General features: G+C 39.2%; 1 protein-coding gene across 2 annotated transcripts in view; it reads left to right on the forward strand.

Moving 5' to 3' along the window:
• Positions 1-10,427, forward strand: part of Shn (zinc finger protein schnurri) — a 67,636-nt gene extending 57,209 nt beyond the window's left edge. The window contains exons 7-8 of one of the 2 annotated variants that reach the window (XM_072012007.1): positions 1,502-1,750; positions 3,280-10,427. In XM_072012007.1, coding sequence (XP_071868108.1) covers positions 1,502-1,750; positions 3,280-3,414 — 384 coding nt within the window. In that variant the 3' untranslated portion in view covers positions 3,415-10,427. Of the gene's footprint in view, positions 1-1,501; positions 1,751-3,279 lie in introns of those variants that run through there. The other variant, XM_072012009.1, reaches the window with a different exon arrangement.
• The last annotated feature ends 12,436 nt before the right edge of the window (positions 10,428-22,863 follow it).

The following is a 22,863-nucleotide window of genomic DNA, read 5'->3' on the forward strand; positions in this document are numbered from 1 at the left end:
TACAATCAGAATGATTAAATATTTAGTAAATCAATAAAGCTATACAAAAATTGTTTCTACAGAGATTCCTACGCAGTTTTTCTGCAGTAATGAAGGAAATTTTAAGGTGATTTGTTTCAAATGCATATCTTTCTATTTATAATACAATAACATTTTTTTAGAACGTATTCAAAGACGCATTATATGACGTATCTTCGACGCATAGCATATCATAATCATAAATTAGCGTGGTTCGAAACGCTTTAATAAAAACAATTTTCAACTATTTTCATACATTTATGAAATATTCTTCAAATATAATTGCAATTGTCGTTTCATCTTTTCATCCTACAAGTATTCAACATTAATAATTTTGATCAAATAAAACTGTTGTTTTCCTAACAAAAAATCATACTAATCCATTTTCTGATAAATTATTATATTCCTATTTACTATACTAAATTGTATATATTTACTATACTAAACTAATCACTATACTAAAAAGAAATTAAAATATAAATTAATAATCTTTATTATTCTTACTGTTTGTTTCATTATTAATTTATATAAATATCTTGAATAATTTTTTGTTCCGAATCTTCCGTCATGATGTTATTTCTGACTACGTTAGAAACTTTTTAGGTTTTCTGAATTTGGTTTGATTTCAAGTCAAGTTGAGAGTCGTAAAACAAACATATACGACTAATTGCGTTAGACGCGGTATAACTTTCGCTAGAGGAAATGCACAGTTGTCCCTCATTCAGAGTAAATATTTTTAAATTAAAATAATTATTGTTCCTAGGTGTTTATTCTTAAAATTATCATGCTTGGAAAATCATACAAACTTCTAACAGCCACTAACATTAGAATCCCGGATGTGTTGATTATGATTGTTCTTGCTTTTCTGCTCTTTCATTATTCTATTACTAGAAATTTGAAGCATCGATATTTATATTGAAATATATCGTGCGCATAGAACTTCATCTGTATGTCGCACCTGTTTTTCTATAAAATGAATTGACGTGATCATGTGATATAAATAAGAAGAACACGTTTTATTTATATATTTTTTTTCAGTTAAATTTCCAGACAAATTTAAAAATTATTCCCTTATAATTCGATATTAACTTCAGGAGCGTACCTTATATTGACTTCAATCGTTCGACTGAATGGTAATATAGTACGATTCGTTATTCATTCTTTACATTTGCATAATGTATCCAATATTTTAATCGAACAAAGTTAATTATTGTATTATCATAGTAATGGAATATGACTGAAAGAAACGAAATTTTACGGTAACGTTTAAAGGTGATTAAAGTCGTAGAAGCAAAAATGTTGTATACGATCAAAGTGAACTGAATTTATCGGAGATTGGATAGGATAAAAGATAGAATGAAATTTTCCTAATTCCAGAGTTTATCAAATCGTTGAAATTTTCACTCGTGTTTAAATGCGATATGCATGCATATTTTTCGATACTTTAGGCGTGAACTGAATTTTCAAATTTGTTTGATTACAGGTTAGTATGACTTCCACGTTCGGTGCAGCGACCACCAGCAATCCAAGGCCATTTAAATGTACAGACTGCAAAATAGCATTCAGAATACATGGTCACTTGGCGAAGCATTTGCGTAGCAAAATGCACATTATGAAATTAGAATGTTTAGGAAAATTACCCTTCGGAACGTACGCTGAGATGGAAAGATCTGGTGTCAATTTGAATGATATTGATACTACCGACTGTGATAATAGTCTTTCTAGTCTTCAGGTAAGTTCAGATACGTTAAAAAATTCTCCAAAATTTCATATTTATATGTAATATTTTATTTAATACAGTAACAAGATTCGTAAAAATTTGTATTTCGCTAAAAAAAAAAAAAAAAAAAAAAAAAACATAGTATAATTATGAAATTATCCATATTGTACATATAAAAAATATGTTAGGAAAATATGGAATGCGTTAGAGTATATAGACAAAATAAACGATAAAGGACTTTAATTTCATTTCATCTAAACATGCAATAACTTGAAATGATTATCTACATTAATATTATAAAGAGAGAGGGTCTCTTTGTGTGCATACGAGGTATCTCTGAAACTGTTCAACCGATTTACACAATTCTTTAACCGTTGGAAAGTACATTTTCACCGGATGGACACAGGCTACATTTTATTATGCGTACTCCTCGGGGAACCGAGTAGTGAGCATAAATGCGACACTGCGCAAATTCCTGCGATTTGCATCATGCGCACTTGTTGTCCAATTCACAGTCGTCATCACAACTACGATCCCATACTCTATATAATGAAGAATACGCTAACATTCTTCTTTTATATAAAGTCATTAATAACCTCGTTCACAGTCCTTCGTTAGTTCAGCTTAGTAATTTCGATACTTGTTCACATTCCTTATGCAATACTCTGATCTTCCGCGTCCATTTCTTCACGAGTGATCTTAGATTTGGCGATTCCGTCACCAGAATATGCAACTATGTAAATATATGAATATGCATTTCCATCGATTGAGTCGACCTCTATTCTGTTCCTTTCTATAAACTCAGACGATCAGCATTACAGTCTTTAACTCTTAATCAGATATTGTACTTTCGTTTCTTTTTTTGTAACATAAGGTTAGTGTCCGTAAATTACTAAATGAATAAATATGCCGGATTAAACTTGATTTGCACCGCACCGTTATTCGATTTCGTTCTATGACAAATGCCATTGAATCTGGAATCGCACAGTTGCTTGATGGGTTGACGAGATGACGATGCGATGCTATGAAATCGCTTTGCGTTGCACCGAAGATGCCATTGAGATCGAATTATATCGATTGCTCGACCGTGCGCTCACTTCTCTAGCGGCCGCGAATATTTAAAAATAGGAGTTGCTTTCTAACAGTTTTCGTTACGGAATCAGAATTGGCCCTTAGCTTCGTCTCGTAAATAAAACACGTAAAAGATAGTCACAATTATCCCGAAACACCTCTACCTCAAGCCAAATAAATATTTTTGGACTTTTTGTAATATTAATGTAGGTATGCGGATATAGATTTAGGGCAAGAAAGCTTTTGCTCACGAGCAATTATATGTCGGTTTGCCCAGATTTTAAAGTTCCTAGAATTAATACAATTAACCTTTTTAATTTTAATAAAACTAAAAATATAACTTATGTAAAGGCACTATAATATCAAAAAATAAATAAAAAGAATATCAATTGCCCGCGTTCTACCTGAACAAAGTCGCGAGCAACAAATAGTTAATTATCTCTAAAATTGACACTACTCTATTTCAACAGATGCTGGCTCAAAGACTTTGTGAAAAAGATCCTACAAAAATAGGTCAATGGGAGTCTGAAACAATTCCAAGTCAAGTGATCAGCGGTGGCGAGACTTCGTCCGACGAGGGTGAGCCTATTCTACAGCATGCGTGAAAGTGACAACCGCGAATATGTATCGATCGTATCATGTGCCAATTGCAAACAAAAATCCAAAGTCCGGTGTCCACCTTGGGAATTCTTAGTTTAATCGACAGAAGCACGAGAACAGCGCGGAAGAAAGGCAGAATTAACCTACGTTTTCCATAGAGGATACAAAGCCGGACGAAGATATACAATCATATAAGTGCCAAGTTTGCACAGTGTTTACTATGAACGAATTATAAGATCGAGTTACATTGCTTTGTTGAACATAATATCAAATCAGATTCTAGTACAAATACCCAAGGGGATAGGGGCCTGAACATGCACAAGTGTAGAGAGAAAGAGAATACTCAGATATGAATTACAGACGAACTCGTAGTCAAGACAGATCACAATCATAATAGACAAACAATCGAAGACACGTATGTAGTGCCAAAATAATGCAGCGAACTATAGACAATCTGCGGTGAAATTTCAAAGAATTCGTTGCCGTAACAGATAAAATATAGCTGTAATAACAAAATACCATCACCTTTCGAAGGAAATTTTTCAAAAGAGATTTTCATTAATCAAGTTAATGGCGTTTGTTATTGTGATGAAACATTGCAGCAATCTTCTTCCAAGATGCCAAAAAAAGCGATTTAATTACATTAAAAATAAATTCTACAATATGGTAATGTACAGCAAAAAATTATCGAAAAGAATTACTATTATAATGAAACTGATTTATTTAATGTGTATTTATTTAATGCGTCGAAGTATACAGAGTACAAACAGAATGGTACTATAGTACAAAGATAAAAGAGAGAGTTATATGGGAAAGGATAAATAAAAAACCTGCTATGAAATTTCTAATCCGAGACTTCGTTTTCAGGAAAATTTATTTTGGGAATTCATCGGACATAGATTGGGGTTAGTTATTATCCTATTTCGTTGCTAATTGCTTTAAATGACATAATTTTCTCGACTATTTAGATTTCAATCAAAGACTTCCGATCACTGACGATACACAATGATGTAGTTTGGTAATATAATTGGAATTTTTGTACAAATCCGGGGTTTTCTCTTTCTTTTTCTTTTTTTTTTCTTTCTTTCTTTTTTTACCAATATTGCCAGACATTCAAGCTCGTGATTTTTGCACATGCACATACGTATACACGTATATCAAACAGAAACTGTAGAAGGATTAATTATTCGTGTATTCAAGCAATTTCTAAAATCAATTGTGTCTCTTTTATTTTTTCGTAACATATTCCTTATTCTTTCAGTTTCAGTTATACTACTGTCTCACTCTGTATAATAGACGCATACCTTGCAATAGAAAGCAGTTAAATGCACGTTAAAAATTAATTGACTTCGGAAATTAAAAGCAAAAATATTGAATACTTAACAATACAATTTTGTTATTTTTGATACTCTAATAAACAAAATTTGCTGTGTAGCCAATCACATCATCAAAAGAGTGATTTTTTTATGTTTTAAAAATTTTTATCGATACTATTTCCTAAAATAACAATATGTGTATTTTTAATTATCTGTCCAACTATCAATAAGAAAATCCTTTCTAATCGAATATTATATACTTTCCTCATTAGAGTTTGCTTTTCGTATTATTTGTCGTAATAAGTAAAAAAATTAAAATAAATAATATCTACTGGTCAGTGGACAAGAAATTTTCTGTACATTTGTATGAAATATGTGTGTAGAACTATACAATTTTTCTTTATAGATTTAAATTAAAATGTAGTATTTCCATTTTAAACAGATAGCATTAATCATTTTATTTTGCTTCAGTCTTTTAAAAATAATTTTTTAAGCGTACACAAATAACCAAGTCATCTGTATTTAACATAGTTATACGTGTATGTACATAATATAACAGTAAATATATTGTACAGATTTATAATCCAATGTGTCATACAAAATGTACTGAAAAGTTATTGAAGGTATAATGGTTTATCTAAATGCCATTCCCAAAAATGAAAGAAACATTAAATTGATTTGATTCCTTTTCTTTTTCAGAAATAAAAACTATGCAACTAAACATTATAAAAAAATTTGGACTGCATTACTATCATACTATGATATTACTATATTTTTTATTGATATATACTGGCATATTAATAGTTACAAACTTCTACATGTAATATTTCATGTCAGAAAACTAAATTTAGATAAAGTATTGTATATATATAATTTAAATTTATATTAAAATAAGTGCACTTATTATAAAGCAGATAAAAAATTCCCAATGGGTGACGAGTACAAGTAAAATAATAATGTGCCAAATATTTATATAGATACTTATAATATTATAATTTCAATATATCGTTTAATTCTATGATTAGAAAAATCTTTTCTCCGATGGCATAATAGATAAATCATTAAAATTCTGTTTTAAAATTTTGGTACATACATGAAGATACAATTACAGTGTAAAGCGGATATTCTAACTCAATGATAATAAGAAATGCAAACCTATGTTTAGTGAGCGTTGTTTATATTCTTATAATGGTTCACATAACAGCTTTTTCATTGTCACTCATATTTTTAAAAAACTGAAGAACATATTTGGTATTACTTACAATATTTATATAACAACACGAATATTATATATTATGATTACATCTAAAATCGAATCAGAATAATACAATGCAGATGAAAGAAGAATTAACTTTAAAACGTAATTTTGATTAAACATTTCTTATTCAAAACTTTTATTTAAGTTTTTTACGAACATATTTTAACCTCTATGAACTTTTCTTCTGAAATAGTTTTAAATATGGGGAAAAGCTATTTTCATTATTTGTTACGAAGTTTATAGAATGAAAAATAGTTGAGCCGAATTATTTAAACCATAACATTAACAATTTTGAAATTTGCTAAATGTGTATCTCATAGTATGAGATCTCTTAACACTATTTCCTTTTATTGATTCAAACATTGATAAATTCATTATTTTATGAAGCCTTGTTTGTTTATTTGTCTTCTTTCTTTGAGCTTTATATTCACTTATCAATTGAATAATTTAGTACATTATTTTAGCATATTTCTATATAACTGTGTTAGATACGTATAAAACAAATGACATGCATCTATATAGAAACAAAAATTTATTCATTTTTATTTACATATTATATTTATTCTTTCAGTTTATGTTGTAAGATTACTTATGTACGTACGAAATATTTCTGATTTATTTTATATGTACAAAACTCCTGCTTTCATTTTGCTTTTTAATTCTAACGTATCCTAAAAACATGACATATTTCTAAACAATAATATGATACAATTCTGATTGTACACTACAATCTCTGAGACAACATCAATTTATAATTTTTTCTTCGTATATTTTTTACAGAATTCTTAATGTGACATAATTTACAATATAATATATATTTCACTCTTTATTATGTGTTTAATAAGTGTTTGAAAGTAAATGTTAACTATAATAAGAAACTCAAATAAATAGAATATCATCATATATAGTGCTCATTTTGTATACTTGTATGGATCACATAACACCACTAATAATAAGAGCCCAGACTGAAAAACTCCTATTTATTTTAAAGTAGAAAATTATAATTTACGTCATTCGTAAAAATAGTAGTAATTTATTACTAAAAAGTTATCCTTCTTAATTATTATATCTTAAAACCAAAACATAAGTTAGAAATTCTGGTTTAAATCTCTATAAAGTTTCCTTCGACTAGTGATGGTGAGTAAACCTGTAAAAGTATAGTTCTTATCTAGTGAAAGATATAATATTTATATACAGTAGTATTGTATCAGCATGAGGTGCAATGGACTGGTATGTGATTCTGTATGTAAAGTGCAACTGTTGCGTTCAACATTGAAGAGTATTCTAATATTAAAAATTAATATTATATCTAATTATTGATAGATAAATCATATATATATACACATATACATATATTTATATGATATTAGTATGATCAATTATGAGAATTATTGTTGATATAAGAGATGTGTTTGTATATATTTATGTATAATATAATGAAATCCTATTATAGTCTTCACTGTATGTAATTGTAAGAAACTTATAATTGGGAACAGAATCAGTTATTCGGATTACCCGCAAATTATAATTTCAATGATCTTCATTTATAGATGTCTTTTATCCTTCTATTATTTCTGAGATTTATAAATATTCTGTACCTTTAAAACAGAGTTAGGTAAAACATTTTAACTTTTCTTATAAATACATATTTATCATCATAATTATGTTCCAAGCTTTTATTTGAAATCGTTTTTTATTACCATTAATTATTTGTAACAAAAATATATTTATTGATTTTATTAAATTTTCATAGTTGCAGACATATATTTCTATTAAAATTCTTGTTAAATATTCATATAATGCTAAGCGAATAATATACATGTATCAGTATAAACAAAAAGTAAATTTTTTCAGCTTATGTTTACATCGTAAGAACTAAAGTTTAAAATGATAAATTGAATAGTACAATAGAACACTTAAAATAAAAAATAAAAGATTAATTTGAACTTTAAAGGAAATTATACACAGACATACACTTAAGTAAAGATATTTGAATTGTCAATTCAATAAATTTAAATATAAAGACTACATATATGAATGTTGAAATTGTAACAATTATTGATATGATAATGATTTGTGTAATTTCTAACTCTGTTTAATAGCTAGTAAAATTAATATGCATATTTTAATAAGTTTGATTCAATTTAATGAAATGTTGCAGGCTAGATCATCATTATTGAACTCTGGGTAACCGATTTTCTGATTTTGCATAAGATATTTAAAAAGTAACATACCTTCCACGAGCGATAGCTATTCTATCTTATAACTATTAACATAATATGCAGAGCCCAGTTTTTATTAACATTTCACTCAAGCACGACTTGTCTTTCCTACTGCATAATCAGATATCGATTATCACAATTTGTACCTATGTGTGCTTGAGACAATAGGAGACGAATGACCGCACAATCATGTACATTGAGGTCCATTTGAAATGTCGCCAAACAATATCAATGTAGCATAGATCAATATAGCATTTGGTGTATATCCATTCTAATGAAAACCGACTAAATCATGTATGAATTTCTAAAGCGTGCATGTATGTATGTCCACAATGCCAAGCCAACAATGTTTATATTTTGGAAGAAATAATATGATAAACAAAAAATAACTTTTGCATTGAAAATAATATTTGATAAAACAATATTAGAAGGAAGATTTCACGGAGAAAACATATTTTGGAATGCAGCTGAAGCCAAATTTCATACAATGTAATATTTATCTCTAAACTATCTCACATGTGATTACTAAGATAGTTCTTTCAAAATATTATTGTCAATATATTTTCGAAATAATTGTTTTTTGTAAAAATATGGAGTATTTTAAACAAGAAAAAGTCTTTTACATATCAAATCCATTAATTTAGACTTAGGGAATCGTAAATATCTATACTTTTTATCATTTATATGCTGCACTAAACGAAAAAATTTGATGTAAGATAAGTATTCTATTCGGAAAGAACATTATAAATATGTTCAACAACATATTTTTTCTAGTGTTATTTGAAAATATTTTTAGATAATTTATATATATATATATTTATGTAAATCTATTTTTTGTTAATATGCAAACAAAAAATTTTTATGAATTTTATATGTGAGAAATTCAAGTTTGATAACGGGTTTAATTAAATACTTATTACGTGAAAAAATTGATGTAAATGTTACTTTAAAACAATGTAGGATATGGAGTATAGCATACAACAAACAAAGAATTTTAAAGTACTTAGTACATGCAATATTCTTTAACATGCACAAGGCATTTATCACTTATAATAACTAGTATATCGTTAAGGTTATTATATCAGAATATTACAACAGAAATTAACTGATTTGTTTCAACATGCACGCACGCTATCATATTATTGTCTTAAAACTATGTTTTCCGAAAAATAATATATATTCCAGGTGAAAGGATCAGAGTAATATATTGCTTTATATTAATGCAATTACTTATCATCAATTCTAAAGGGAATGTAATTTCAAGAAAACGTTTTGGAGGAAGGTCTTAATATCTTCTAATAATGAAAAAGTTCTAAAAATCTTCCAATTTTTGTATCATTAACAAGCAAGTAACGTTACTGTTACATAAGAAGCTTACTATAAATGCTAAAACTTTCATAATAATTGTAGTTTCCCTTTCTTTAAAAATAATAGTTGTAAAATTTACTAATCTATATACTAAAGAATAAATTGATTCTGCGTAATATTCTGCTTAATAACACTTTTTAGTTTAGTAAAACCCTAGAAAGAAGTGTTATAAGTGATAACATACTTTGATCTGTATACTGTTACTATATGTATAACTCCTGTAAGAAGTTGGCTTGGCTCCTTCCAAACTCAGTATTAAAAAATGATGATATTGAAAAATGAAGAACAAGCAGGATCAAACCTACAATTTGTGGATTATTTTTGACCAAATTGTGTTTTACAAGGAAATTCTTCCAAAATTTATTATCCATCACTTTATTTAAAGAATTTCTGACACAATCTGTCTTTTTACAAATGATTGAAATTTTATAATGGGTGTTGACAGTTGCAAACACTTGCAAACAGTTGGCAAACTAATATTTTATAAATATTTTTTTCCAGTACATAATCTAGCTAAATTGTACTCATGTGAAAACATTCATCGTACACTCTTGTAATTAGTTCCTACAATTATAATATACTTAAAGTGTAAAAAATTTGTTAGTGAAAATAAATTTTAATCAAAGTTGATCAAGCTTCTGTTGATGAATATCATAATGCAATGGGGCTGCATTAAGACTTCATAAGATATACATATATGTACAAACATATAACATCAGCTTTTATGAAATGTAAGAATGCCAACATTTTGCTAGTGTCGCCGTCAGTTTTCTTCCTGATTCTGTGACTCTGTTGACCTACTGATAAAAAAATGTAATTTATTTATTGTAAATAAAAACATATATTGCATAAAATGCTTTATATTACATATTCTGCATGGATACACAATTTACAAAATTTTGGTAAATGGAATGCAAGAATTAAAGCTCATTTAAAGTTTATCAAAAACCGTGAAATACATATACATTTTTGGATCAATATCAATATAATTTTTTAAGGTATCACAAATATAAAAGTACAGTTTTATGGATGATGTGGGATGGGAATAAATATTCAGTTTGCAATAACTGTGTGTGTATATTATTTTATTAAAAGTTGTTTAACCTTTACATAAAGATTAATATTTCAATGATTTACATTTATATGAAATTTAGTTTACTTTGCATTTACATTGTTGCGGCCACGTATGTTGAGAAAAAAGGATTTTGAAACGAATTCGGGTGCCCATAATAATAACAAAATGTAATATAAAATCAATAGACTTGTATTTAAACTATGTAGATGTTTTAAATTACCGATAAATAGAACAACAAACTGAACTTTACAAGAATAAAATTAATATTAATATTACCAAAGAAAGCTTTGAGAAACAATATGTCCGGACTCTTTGAATGCTTGTATTAATCTACCTATCAGTCTTGTGTATCTCTTCCAATTACAAAATAATAAATTATAACTTCTGTCATACCCAATAAAAAATCACAAATTACTAGTGACAAATACAAATTAATCTCATTGAAGGTTATCGTGGAGCAAGACGAGCATTTTATACCTTACTAATGTCTTCTCACGTAGCAACAGAAATAAATATCTGTTGAGGAAATATTAGGTTGGTATGATCACTAGTTCCTACATGCTAAGTTGGTACGACTTCTAACGACGCTCCTTTGACTTAGGTGTCGACCACGTGTTAATTATCACATGTCTGTAAATGGTGGTGAAATACAGAACGTAAAAACTAAATCTGAGTGAATCAATAAATACCAAACTCCAAAACCTATTTAATAACAGGTTATGGACCCAGGGCAGTAAACTGCGACAGTGAAGGTATTTATTTGTTGAGTTTTTTGTTTTCTGTAATTATCTGAGAAGAGATCACGCCATGGTTGACCAGGAGAAGATGAGCGATGTGGACATGACATGAACCCCATCCTCAATAAGGACAATTATGACTATTGGAAGACGATGATGGAAGCTACGATGGTTTTCCTGGGTTGTTGGGATTTGGTGGATCCTGGATTAACGGCAGCAGAAAGGCTAAGACCCGAGTATGTTAAAATGGATAACAAAATACGTGCTTACATTTTCCGGCATGTTCGTCTCGAATATCTTACGGACATTAGAGCTCTGAAAACGACGAAGGAGTGCTGGAAAGCATTGGAAGATATTCATGGGAGATCAACATCGATGGACATTATTTTGTGCATGCGGGAACTGGGCACTGTCGAGAAGACCCCTAGCATGAATATCTCCGTGTACTGTGGGAGGATCCAAGCCCTGTGTGACAAGTTATCTAAAGCCTTCGTAATTTTTATTGATGATTTCTCTCGCTTCATGCATAGAATCATCATTTCATATTAGAATCATCAATAGGAAGAGCAAAGTATTCAGGTGCTTCAAAGAATATCAGATGGAAGTGGAGGCTCTGCATCAGTCCAAAATAAGTTCCCTCCAAACTGACAATGGCGGCGAGTACACAGGGATCAATTTCGAGAGCTACCTGAAAAGAAAGGTTTTCTACACAGGAAGACCGTCCCTAGGAACCCTGAGCAAAATGGCGTTTCAGAACGAGCCAACAGGTTAAGATGTCTAGGTGTTTGCTCATTGAGTCAGAACTCCCTGACTATCTGTGGGGCGAAGCTATAAACACTATGTTACGCCATGAGGCTTACTATAAGCCGTATTATTCCTAACTGTCGCTCACGGTACTACAGTGTCGCAAACAGATCGTCTTATCTGCCCGACGGAAAATATACAATGTAGCGACGAGCGCATAGTTGTCACCAAGCAGCGAGTTCCAGAAACGTCGATTTCGGTTCATTATTTTATCCACACAAAGAAGGTGGCATACGTGATCATAGGCGCGAACGGTGGCGTGACCCGAGCGTAGTGGGGATCGTCTCCCAGAGAAGACAAAGAAATGATCGAAGGGCAATCAGTCTCATTTGAAGATTCAAACGATATGCATCGAGAGGTTCTGACGAATAAAATTAAAGTTGCTTAGTCTAACGAATTCATCGAGAGATATCGTAAAGTCGGGTTGAATTTCTGTAACACATTAATTGATTCATCGCTAAATAATTTGTGACGTTTTTATTATTATATTAATTACTGTTAAATATACAAGTTTATATTAACCCTGTTAATTCAGTGTTAAACTCATTTCAACTACCTCTGTTATCTTGATCGAATCAGGGGAACGACTAATTCGTGGCGTTCGATTATCCAAATCGTAACGAGAATTTACGCCTCTCGCTGACGTGTTTTTCTCGCGTCCGCGTCTCTCCGCGAACGATCGTAACACATTGCGTGTCACATTAGAAACTTATGCCCATTCACTGCTATCGGAGACAAAATTCCATTGGAGTTATCGAAAGGTAAGGGTTGCGACATCCAAGGGGAGATAAACAGGCTAAAGGTATTTGGATGCAAAGTCTGATACCTGATAAGTCCAAACGGAAAGAAATTTGATAGCAGGGCAGATGAAGGAATTTTTGTGGGTTACGACCGACAAGTCAAGGATATAGGATCTACCTACCAAAGACCAAGAAGGCAATAATCTCTGGTCATGTTAGATTCGAAGAAAATGTGTTTCCTTACAACAGTACTAATGTGGACACGAGTAACATCAAAAAGAAATCTTATGAATGGATATGGAACGTTGAAAATTTTGCACTTGAAAGAGGAAGTGAGCAAATTGATATTGAGGTTCAAAGTGATGGTAAAAATGATTAGGAGGAAAGTGATTTCTTTGTGAACAATTTCATTAATGAAAATAATTAGAAGGAGGTTGTAAGTGTACCGATTGTGCCTAGAAGGTCAACAAGACTGCATAAACCAAAGACATATAACAGTTGTGCTTATGTTGCAACCGTTTGCAAAACTCAAGGTTTGTGTGTGTCTGTAAATGTATACGAAGCCCTGGGGGGCAGATCCTCAAAAGTGAACCGATGCAATAATAAAAGAGTTAGACAATCTGGTGAATAAAGATGTATGGGTCATAGTGCAAAGGCCATTAAATAATAATGTTATTGACTCTGAGCGGGTCCTTGTCGTAAAAAGGGATCCTGATAGATATAAGGCTAGACTTGTAGCTCGGAGGTTCTGGCAAAGACCTGGGGTGGACTATTCAGAAACCTTCCGTCCAATTGTGAAACGCAAAACTCTGAGAATTTTGCTTGCTCTATGTGTTGAGAATTATGAACATATTGATGTAGAGTGTGCATACCTCAACAGTCCTTTGAATGAGGACATATACATGGAGCAACCTGAATTCTTTGACGTTCCAGGAAAAGACAGGATTCGATATGTGTGCAAACTTAAAAAGAGTCTGTATGGACTGAAGCAAGCTGGGAGAATGTGGTTCAAACACATTAATAGCATTCTGAAGGGTATGAACCTGAACTCGTGTATGAGTGATCCGTGTGTGTATGTGAATGCATCCAAAGATCTGATCGTGGCCGTGTATGTGGATGACATTCTTGTGTTTGGGACAAAGAATATGATCAACATATTCAAAACTAGTATTAAGGAAAAATTTAATGTTAGAATGCTAGGTACTGATGCTCAATTCTTGTCCGTCCATTTGAATAAGCCAAACAGCACTACCATTGTGTTTGACCAATCTGTGCAGATAAGTCAAATGCTGGATTTGTTTGATATTACTCATGAAATTGGAACTATCAACACCATTAGCTAAGGAGTGCGAAGCTGATTTCGACATTGAATGCAACGAACCTTTTGATAATATGTTGTACGAACGGACTTATAATGTATGTCGCTACTGTAAGCCGTCCTGATGTCGCATGTGCAATAGGTAAACTAAGCCAAAGATGTGCAAATCCGACTGTGTCTGATTGGAGAGCAGTGAAACGGATTTTTAGGTACCTGCTAAAAACAAAAGACTTGAAGCTAGTATACCAAAAGAGAGGGCAACCTTTGAAGGTGTTTTGCGATTCTGACTTTGCGGGCTGTGCTGTAGATAGAAAATCTCGGAATGGGTATGTCTTCATACTTGCTGGTGGTGCAATATCTTGGTAGTCAAAGAAACAACCAATCATATCTCAGTCAACGTGTGATGCAGATTTTGTAGCGATGCAAGGAACGGAAAGGGAGACTGTGTGGATATCCTTACTGTTAAAGGAGTTAGGTTAATTATCATATTATCCTCGATCATGTAAAATTTTCTGCGAAAATATTGGAGCCATTTCATGGTCCAAAGATGAGATAGTCGCTGAAAGCTCTAAGCACGTTCAAGTTCGTTATTTCTACGTTAAGAATTGCGCGTCAAGGGGAATACTAGATTATGTCTATGTGCCAAGTTCTGAGATTGATTGTTGATATTCTCACCAGAGGTTTAAATAGGATTAACACTCAGCATTTTACCAAAGCTATGGGGCTTGTAAAAACTATGATCAAAGGGGAGTATTGAGGAAATATTAGGTTGGTATGATCCCTACCTCCACGGAAGACAGGGGGCACTTGTGCTACAGATGCGGAGACCCGGGACACCAAGCCAAAGGATGCACGGCGGCGAACTCGAAATGCATACATTGCGAGGCGCTCGGGACACCATCGATACATAGGATGGGGGACCAGCCTGCGCCCCTCGAAGAAGGAAACAAGAGGAACCACCCGCGGATCCACGGTCGTAATTGGCAACAAAGGAGGCTCATCGCCGCAGCGAACCCCTGACCCCAAGCCCGCGAGCAAGGAGACTGACGCGGAGGAAGCCATGGAAGTAATGTCATTAGGGGATTAAGATAATGCGCATTCTTCAGACCAACTTGGGACGGTCAAGACGGGCGCAAGACCTGCTATATCAAACCATTCTGGAGAGCACATTCACCCTAGCGGTGGTGGCCGAACAATACAGAGTTCTGGATGCTCCGGGCTGGGCGCGAGATATGGACGAAATAGTCGCTGTCACCTGGACATCAACGCCGGAGGCGTTCGCCTACGGAGCCCCGCTTGAGCGCGGCAACGGACACGTCACGGTAGAGTGGGCAGGGATGGTGGTAGTGGGCGTGTACGTGTCACCCAACAACAGAGGGCAGCGTTCGAGGAGTTTCTGGGGGGAGCTGGCGACTGCGTCAGGTGGCACCTTCCTCGGCAGAAGCTCGTCCTGAGAGATTTTAACACGCATTCTACGGAATGGGGAAACCTCAGGACCAATGCGCGCGGCCACGCGCTATCAGATTGGGCCGCGGAATTTGGTCTCGTGTTGGTGAACAGGGGCTCTTCCAGTACCTGCGTGGCGTGGAGAGAGTGTTCCATCGTTGACATTACACTCATGTAATAATTCTTTGGGGGAGGCTCACTCCCCCAAAGAATTCAGACGGATCTCAGGCTGCAGTGTGGCGGAAGGGGTTGAGATACTCTCAGATTACTTCTACATGATGGCGGTCAGGCGACCGAGAGCCGCCTCACCGCTGTTCCAACGGGCCGCGACCTGAAGAAGGGTGGATGGCGCTAGGGGCAATGCCCCCCCCCCCCTAGCGCCAGAAGTCGATAGGTAGGAGAACTTTTGACTGGCTCGAACGAACGAGCGGACGCGTAAAGGGGGTGCACCGGAGCAGATAATTCGCAAGAGGTTCCTGGTGCACTCCTGTCAGACGCGTAGGAAGGCCATCGTGGAGTTTTAGTCGGTAAGAGTCCGACACTACTCTGCCATTGCTGGTGCAGCAGCAGCGGCGGAGTGTTCATGAAAATTTCTCCACGTAAAAAAAAAGATCACCTCTACATATTCATGGAGGTGAAAGAAACACTGGGACCTGGAACGGCGACCGCGGGTAATCGCCACATCCCACCAAGAGGGAGTCGCGCGCGTCCAGCAATGAGGTGGAAGACTAAGGAAAGGGGCAAAGATTTGCTTCGAGCGGCCGCATCAGTGGCTGCCTGGAACTGGCAGGCCTCGACGACGGCGACGGAAACAAGCGTGGAGGAGGAGGCCAAGAACCTTCGCCGAGACATGACTACAATATGTGACTCGTCCATGCCGCGAACCACGCTGAACACCGGACGAAACACAGCCGTATATTGGTGGACTCCCCACATCGCGGAGCTGAGGACGAAATGTGTCCAGGCCCGAAGACGGTATCAGAGCGCCTGACGCAGACGACGACATGAGGAGCAAGAAATCTCCATGCGCTACCGAGCTTACCGCGTGCTACGGCGTACGCTACAAGAGGAGGTTAAGATCGCGAAGAACCGTGTCTGGTCCAACCTGGTCGAAGCAGTCGAGTCCGACCGATGAGGACGGCCATACAAGTAGTGTTAGCGTATAAGAGCCCGACCATTGGTCGACTGCGTCATTCCTCGAGTGGAAACTTATACTGGCTTCGCTTATTTCTTGACTACCTTCCGGCGTCCCCCACCCTGGGAACGGCGCGCATTGGTGGTCGGCGCGCAACTTGCAAAAATCCTGTCCTCCCCTTACGGGTCATTGGACAAGTTGAACCTATCCTTGCAGGCGACAGTTCGCTTAGCCGGTGCCTCGCGACGCGCGCGTTGCGCTGTACCGTTATCAGCGGGGGCCACAAGGAGGCGGAGCTGCCAGCTCGAGGCTCGGTCCCAGCAGGTTGGCTTTCCAGCCGATTATACCTGCACCGTCACAGCTCCCATCGTGTGGGTGCCGCCTGCACCGACGGCCGCAGGTAATATCCTCCGTCTGCACGCTTGCGTTTTTCCTTGCGCTTTAGTTCGTGCTTATTTTTCTTGTTTATTATTCGTCTTTTAGTTCTGTGTTCTATTCTATTCTATTTCTTGCTCCGCTTGTTATTCTTTTAATTTCTATTATTCTTATGGTTGCTGCTGTGGCTCAGTTGGTTCGCCACTTCTCCGTTCTGGTGCTCGTTGCGCTTTTCTTGTACTTTTCCTTAGGGGTTGGTTTGCCTGTTCTTCTGTTTGCGTTGGCCTTCTTGCTGGTGGTCTTTCCTATTGCAGTGGGCCCGTCATTCCTTGTAGTGCTGCTCTCCTCTTTTGTTCCTTTGCTAGCAGGACACTTTTTGTGAACTGTTGGAAGTGGGGGTACACATCCTTAGTGATGAACTCCCACTTTTCTTTCGGCCAGCTTACTTCCAACTCCTGTATGGAATTCCGCTTCTGTCGTTCTTCATTGAAAAGTTGATATTCTTCGAGTATGTGCTGCGGAGTTTCCTCCATGCCGCAGTCGCACGTGTTCACTTCGCTCAGCCGGAATGTCTTCAGCTTGCTGTTGAAGTTGCCGTGTCCACTGATGAACTGTGTCATGTATTCTGGCTTTACCCAGCGATTCGCTAGTCTTTCCTTTGCGTTGTAAAAGTACTCGAAAGTAGTTCTGCCAGCGTTCCTGCCACTTCGGGATGGCTTCTTGGATAATTACCTTCTCGCTGCTTTCTTCGTTGTGGCCTCCCTTTTTCCTATGTAGTCATGCCCTCACCTCGATTAGTAAATCGATGGGCATGACCCCTGCGATTATCTGTAGTGCTTCTGTGGATGTTGTCCTGTAGGCCTCTGTTACTTGTAGAAGTGCCATCCTCTGTGTTCTTAGTAACATTGTCTTTGTTTTTCCCTTCAGCAGGTCGCACCAGCCGGCCGCGGCGTACGTGATTATTGGTTCAAACAATCCTTTGTATAGGGTACGCATGGCCGCCTGACCGAGTCCCCATCTCGCCTTGGCCACTTTTGCGAGACTGTTGAACAGATTTATGGACTTTTGTGTTGTCTCCTGGATGTGTTTGTTGATCTTTAGGTCACTGTCGAAGTGCACTCCGAGGTACTTATCGCTTGTCGCCTTCGAATACTTTTCCCGTTTATTTTGATGATTGGAGGCCTTTCCGCATCCAATTTTCCCTTCAACAGGAGCATTTCCGTTTTCTCTGCCGACAATACCAGCTTTTTCCTGGAGCACCACTTGGAAACACGTGTGACTATTTCCTGCCCTGTCTTCTATAGCTCTGTCCTGGCGTTTCCTGCGACCAGTATGAGGATGTCGTCCGCGTACGCAATCGGCTCGCATTCTGTTGTGCTCGTTCTTAGTTCATCCAGCAGGTCGTCGAATATTAGATTCTAAAAACTTGGACTCAATACCGATCTCTGCGGGCACCCTTTGGTGACGGGCTTGGCGATCACTTCGTTTTTACCTGCGATCTGCACGGTTCTGTCTGAGAAGTAGCTCCGTGTTAGCCGTTATAGGTTGTCCGCGCATCCTCTTCTCTTCAACTCGTGCATGACGTTTGGCCACCACACGTTGTGATATGTCGAGCCTGATATGTCGAGCACGATTGCGAGGACGTATTTCTTATCGCACAATTGCTCGGCCTTTTCCCTGAGTTTGATTATCGCGTCCATCGTCAATCTTCCGGGGCGAAAGTCGTATTGTCGGTCCAAGGTCATTTCGTGATCGTGGAAGAGGGTTGACATTCTGGTAGCCATTAGTCTCTTCAACAATTTGCCCACCATGGAGAGCAGACAGATTGGCCTGTAAGACTTTGGACTACTTCTGTCTCGTTCCGGTCCTTTTGGGATGGTGATGAGGTTTCCCACTTTCCATTTTCTTGGGAAGACTCCCCAAGTGAGACAGCCGTTCATTAAGTTTGAAAGTTCTAGGCGGAGCCCACCCCAGGCGCGTTGAATTACTTCTGCCTCGATCATGTTTGGTCCAGGACACTCCCCGCTCGTCATTCTTTTGACTGATTCGCAGAGCTCTTCCATCTGGAACTCTGTGGTGTCCTCGACGTTCGGGGGGACGGCCATACAAGACGGTGACGCGAGAACTACGCACGAAGGGCCCCCCTTCTCTTTTTTTTTTTCGTGGCGGAAATCCGCACGGACGCCCGCTGCTTTTAGGGGGAAGAGCGGTGCGGTAGACCGACTAAAACCTCCACGATGACCGTCCCTCTTGCGATCGAGAGAACCACTGAGGCGACACACCAGCCCCCCCCCTTCCGGGCACAATAATCTGTCCGCAAATTGAGCGGTGTGCTGTCATGTCACATCGCGTCCCATCTCCGGGGGACGAAGGGCCCCCTAGCAACGACAGAGATGGAACCGGCGCTGTAGCCCAAGGTCATCGGGATGCTCTTCCCGCCGCAGGAGGACACCGCGGTGGAACAGCCGCATGAAACAGTCCGGACGCCGGAGTGGATCGTAGAATGGGAAGTCACCGAGGAAGAGCTGTGAGAGGCGACTAGAAGAATGGCCTCCTGCGACGTGGCGCCGGGCCAGGACAGGATTCCGGATCGGATCTGGGATGAAGTAATGGGGGTCATAGCTCCCAAACTTTGACGTCTCTACTCCAGATGCCTGAGGGAGGGTGTCTATCCACGAGCGTGGCGAACGGCGAAATTGGTCTTGCTCCATATGAAAGGCTGACCGGCGACCTCGCCGTTGGCATACCGGCCGATATACATACTAGACGAGGTCGGCAAGCTCCTCGAGAGAGTCGACGCCGCCCGTTTGGAGTAACACATGTCAGGGCGGGTGCCGGGCTGGCACGAAAGCCAGTACGGCTTCCGGAAAGGACGCTCGACGATTGACGCGGTCAGACGCGTATGGGCACTCACGGAGTACATGGTTTCCCGGGATGGCGTGGCACTGGCGGTATCTCTGGACATCGTCAACGCGTTCAACACTATGCTGTGGGACAGGATGGTGGCGGCTCTGGAACATTTCGAGGTTCCCAGCTACCTGGTTCGGCTCCACGCAGGGAAGGCTGTGTGCCTATGGGGGCTGGCAAACCCACGTTCCCGCAGCCAGGGAGGACCGTCGGGACAAACTTACGTGAGTCTTTATGTACACCGCAGGGAAGGTCGCCGGGAGTATACGTGCGCTTAAGTGCAGCTATACTCTCTCTACGCGGCCTTGGGTAGTAACGCACCCACGATTCTGCCGCGAAGGATGGGACCGCCGGGATAAATCCCTGGGTACAAAAGTACCGCAGGTCCCCGCTTGCGTGAAGTCCCATCTAAGTCTGGTGAATGCCCGGTTAGCAGGTCGCCGGGCCAGCAGTGACGTGGCCGTACATCCACACCGGTGGTCCCACCAACGACATAAGTTGGTACCACGGGTGTTAGTCCGGAGGGAGTAGCGACCCCTCTGCTCGTCCACAATTCGGGTATGGACTCGTGGTGGCAGTGGTTGATGGCCAAGACGCTGGCAAGGCGACCGTTCGCGGAGCGCGGGTGTGCCCCCCGTGTCTTCGGTGCGGTTACGCCGGCGGGTGAGCAGCGTACCAACTGCTCCGGAACCGTCCTGGGAGACGGTAGGGCTTTGGAAAGCAGCCCCGTCTAACCTGAGGCGAGCGAAAGCCCCTGCCAGGCTTAGCTACTCTAGGTAGCAAGGTGCAAGAGCATCTTGTGCGATGGTTGGGCGTATCCCGACCCCAATGGAGCCTAGGGGGCCCGAGCTTAGTATGATGATCCTATCGAGGCATAAGCTCGTAAATATCTCAGATTATCTACCTGGTTCGGCTGATCAGCGCTTACGTCAACGACAGGGACACACGACACCAGCAGGGAGGGGGAGAAAAGGTAGCCTGTCGAGCACGGCGTCGCGCAGTGCTCGGTGTTGGAACCCATCCTGTGAATCATCGCGTACGACGAGGTACTGCGCTGCCCGATGCCTCCGGGCGCAGCCATGGTATGCTACGCGGACGACACTCTGGTCCTGGTAGGAGGTCGCAGGTGGCATTGCGCATCGGCGAAGTCGCAACGACCTGCGCGATAAATTCTGTGCGCGGACTGGGCCTGAGGATCTCCCCTGCGAAGTCGGAGGCCATCTAGTTCTACGACAAGAACAGGCGAGGGACTCCACAACCCGGTCTGAACATAAGCATGTCAGGCGAAACGTCGGGGTGGGATCGCGGATGAAATACCTAGGTCTCGTCATCGACAGCCAGTGGACGTCCGAGTTGCACTTCGACTCCCTGATTTCGAAGGTGACGACGGCGGCCAACGCCTTGTGCGTCCTGTTGCTAAACATTGGCGGAGTGGGTGTCGCGGTGCGCCGACTATACGAGGGCATTGTTCGGTCCCGAGGGATGTACGGGGCCTCAGTATGGGCAAACAACTTGATGACGAGTCGTCGCAGCATCCTGCTCTTTAGGAGATTGCACAGGGTAACCGCCATTAGAATCATCAGGGGATACCGACCAGTGGCCCACGCGTCGGAGACGGTTCTGACCGTGTCTCCACCGTCGGAGCTTCGGGCGTTGGTGCTGAAGAGGCGATACATCCACATGTGAGCGCTGGACACGGGAGAGGATTCGGCTAAGCAGGCGGCCCCAGACGACCAGGGAACCGCTGAGGAGGATGCGGTCCCAGCAGATCAACGAGGGAGGCGAACATCGAGGCGTTGAGGCATGAAGGAGCCGACGGGGTTTCCCGCTGTCCTTCAGGATGATCCAGGTGCTTACGGGACAGGCGTGTTCGGTAAGTTCCTGAGGAAAATCGGGCGCGAGACGACGGACATCTGTCACCACTGAGGGGAGAGCAGGGACACAGCGCAGCACACGCTGGAGTTTGAAGCGATGCTGAGTAAGCCGCAGAATACGAGGCTGCTCGCCTCTTCTGCGAGCGAGTCATGCTCGCAAAGGAACGGGCAGAAAGGGAGAAAAAGGGGGACTTCACCCTTGTAAGATAACGCGACGGAGTTGGATGGCGATCAGGCGACCCAGGGCCGCTCCACCACCACCCTCAATGGGACGCGACTAGCAGAGGGATGGTATCAGGGGCAATGGCCCCCACTGGTGCCAATACATTAGGATCAGCTCGATCAAGGGGCCGCGGCAATGAACCGATAGCAATTCGCAAAGAACGAGACCACGGAGCATTCCTATCATGCGTGCAGGCAGGCCATCGTGGAGTTTTAGTCGGTAAATGTCCGACACTGCTCTGCTGCTGCCTGCAGCGGCGGAGTGTCCATGAGGATTTCTCCACGTGAAAAAAAAAAGTTTGGTATGATCACTAGTTCCTACATGCTAAGTTGGTACGACTTCTAACGGCTCTCCTTTGTCTGAGGAGTCGGCCACGTATTAATTATCTAAGTGTATCCGGTGTGTTCACATGTTTGCACACGGTGGTGAAATACAGGACGTAAAGCTAAATCTGAGTGAATCAATAAATACCAAACTCCAAAACCTATTTATTAACAATATCAAATTGGCGAATGATTCTGACCATCACTAATAAGTAAATTCGTCATCAGTCTCTTTTCTTCGTAGCCTCGGTTACGCTGTTGTACAATTAATGTTTGCCGTGGCTATGTTCATGACTAGATGGTAACTATATTTATTCTTATAATTAACGCTAT

Source organism: Bombus fervidus, chromosome 10 (genome assembly GCF_041682495.2).
Source record: "Bombus fervidus isolate BK054 chromosome 10, iyBomFerv1, whole genome shotgun sequence".
Taxonomy (NCBI): Eukaryota; Metazoa; Arthropoda; class Insecta; order Hymenoptera; family Apidae; genus Bombus; species Bombus fervidus.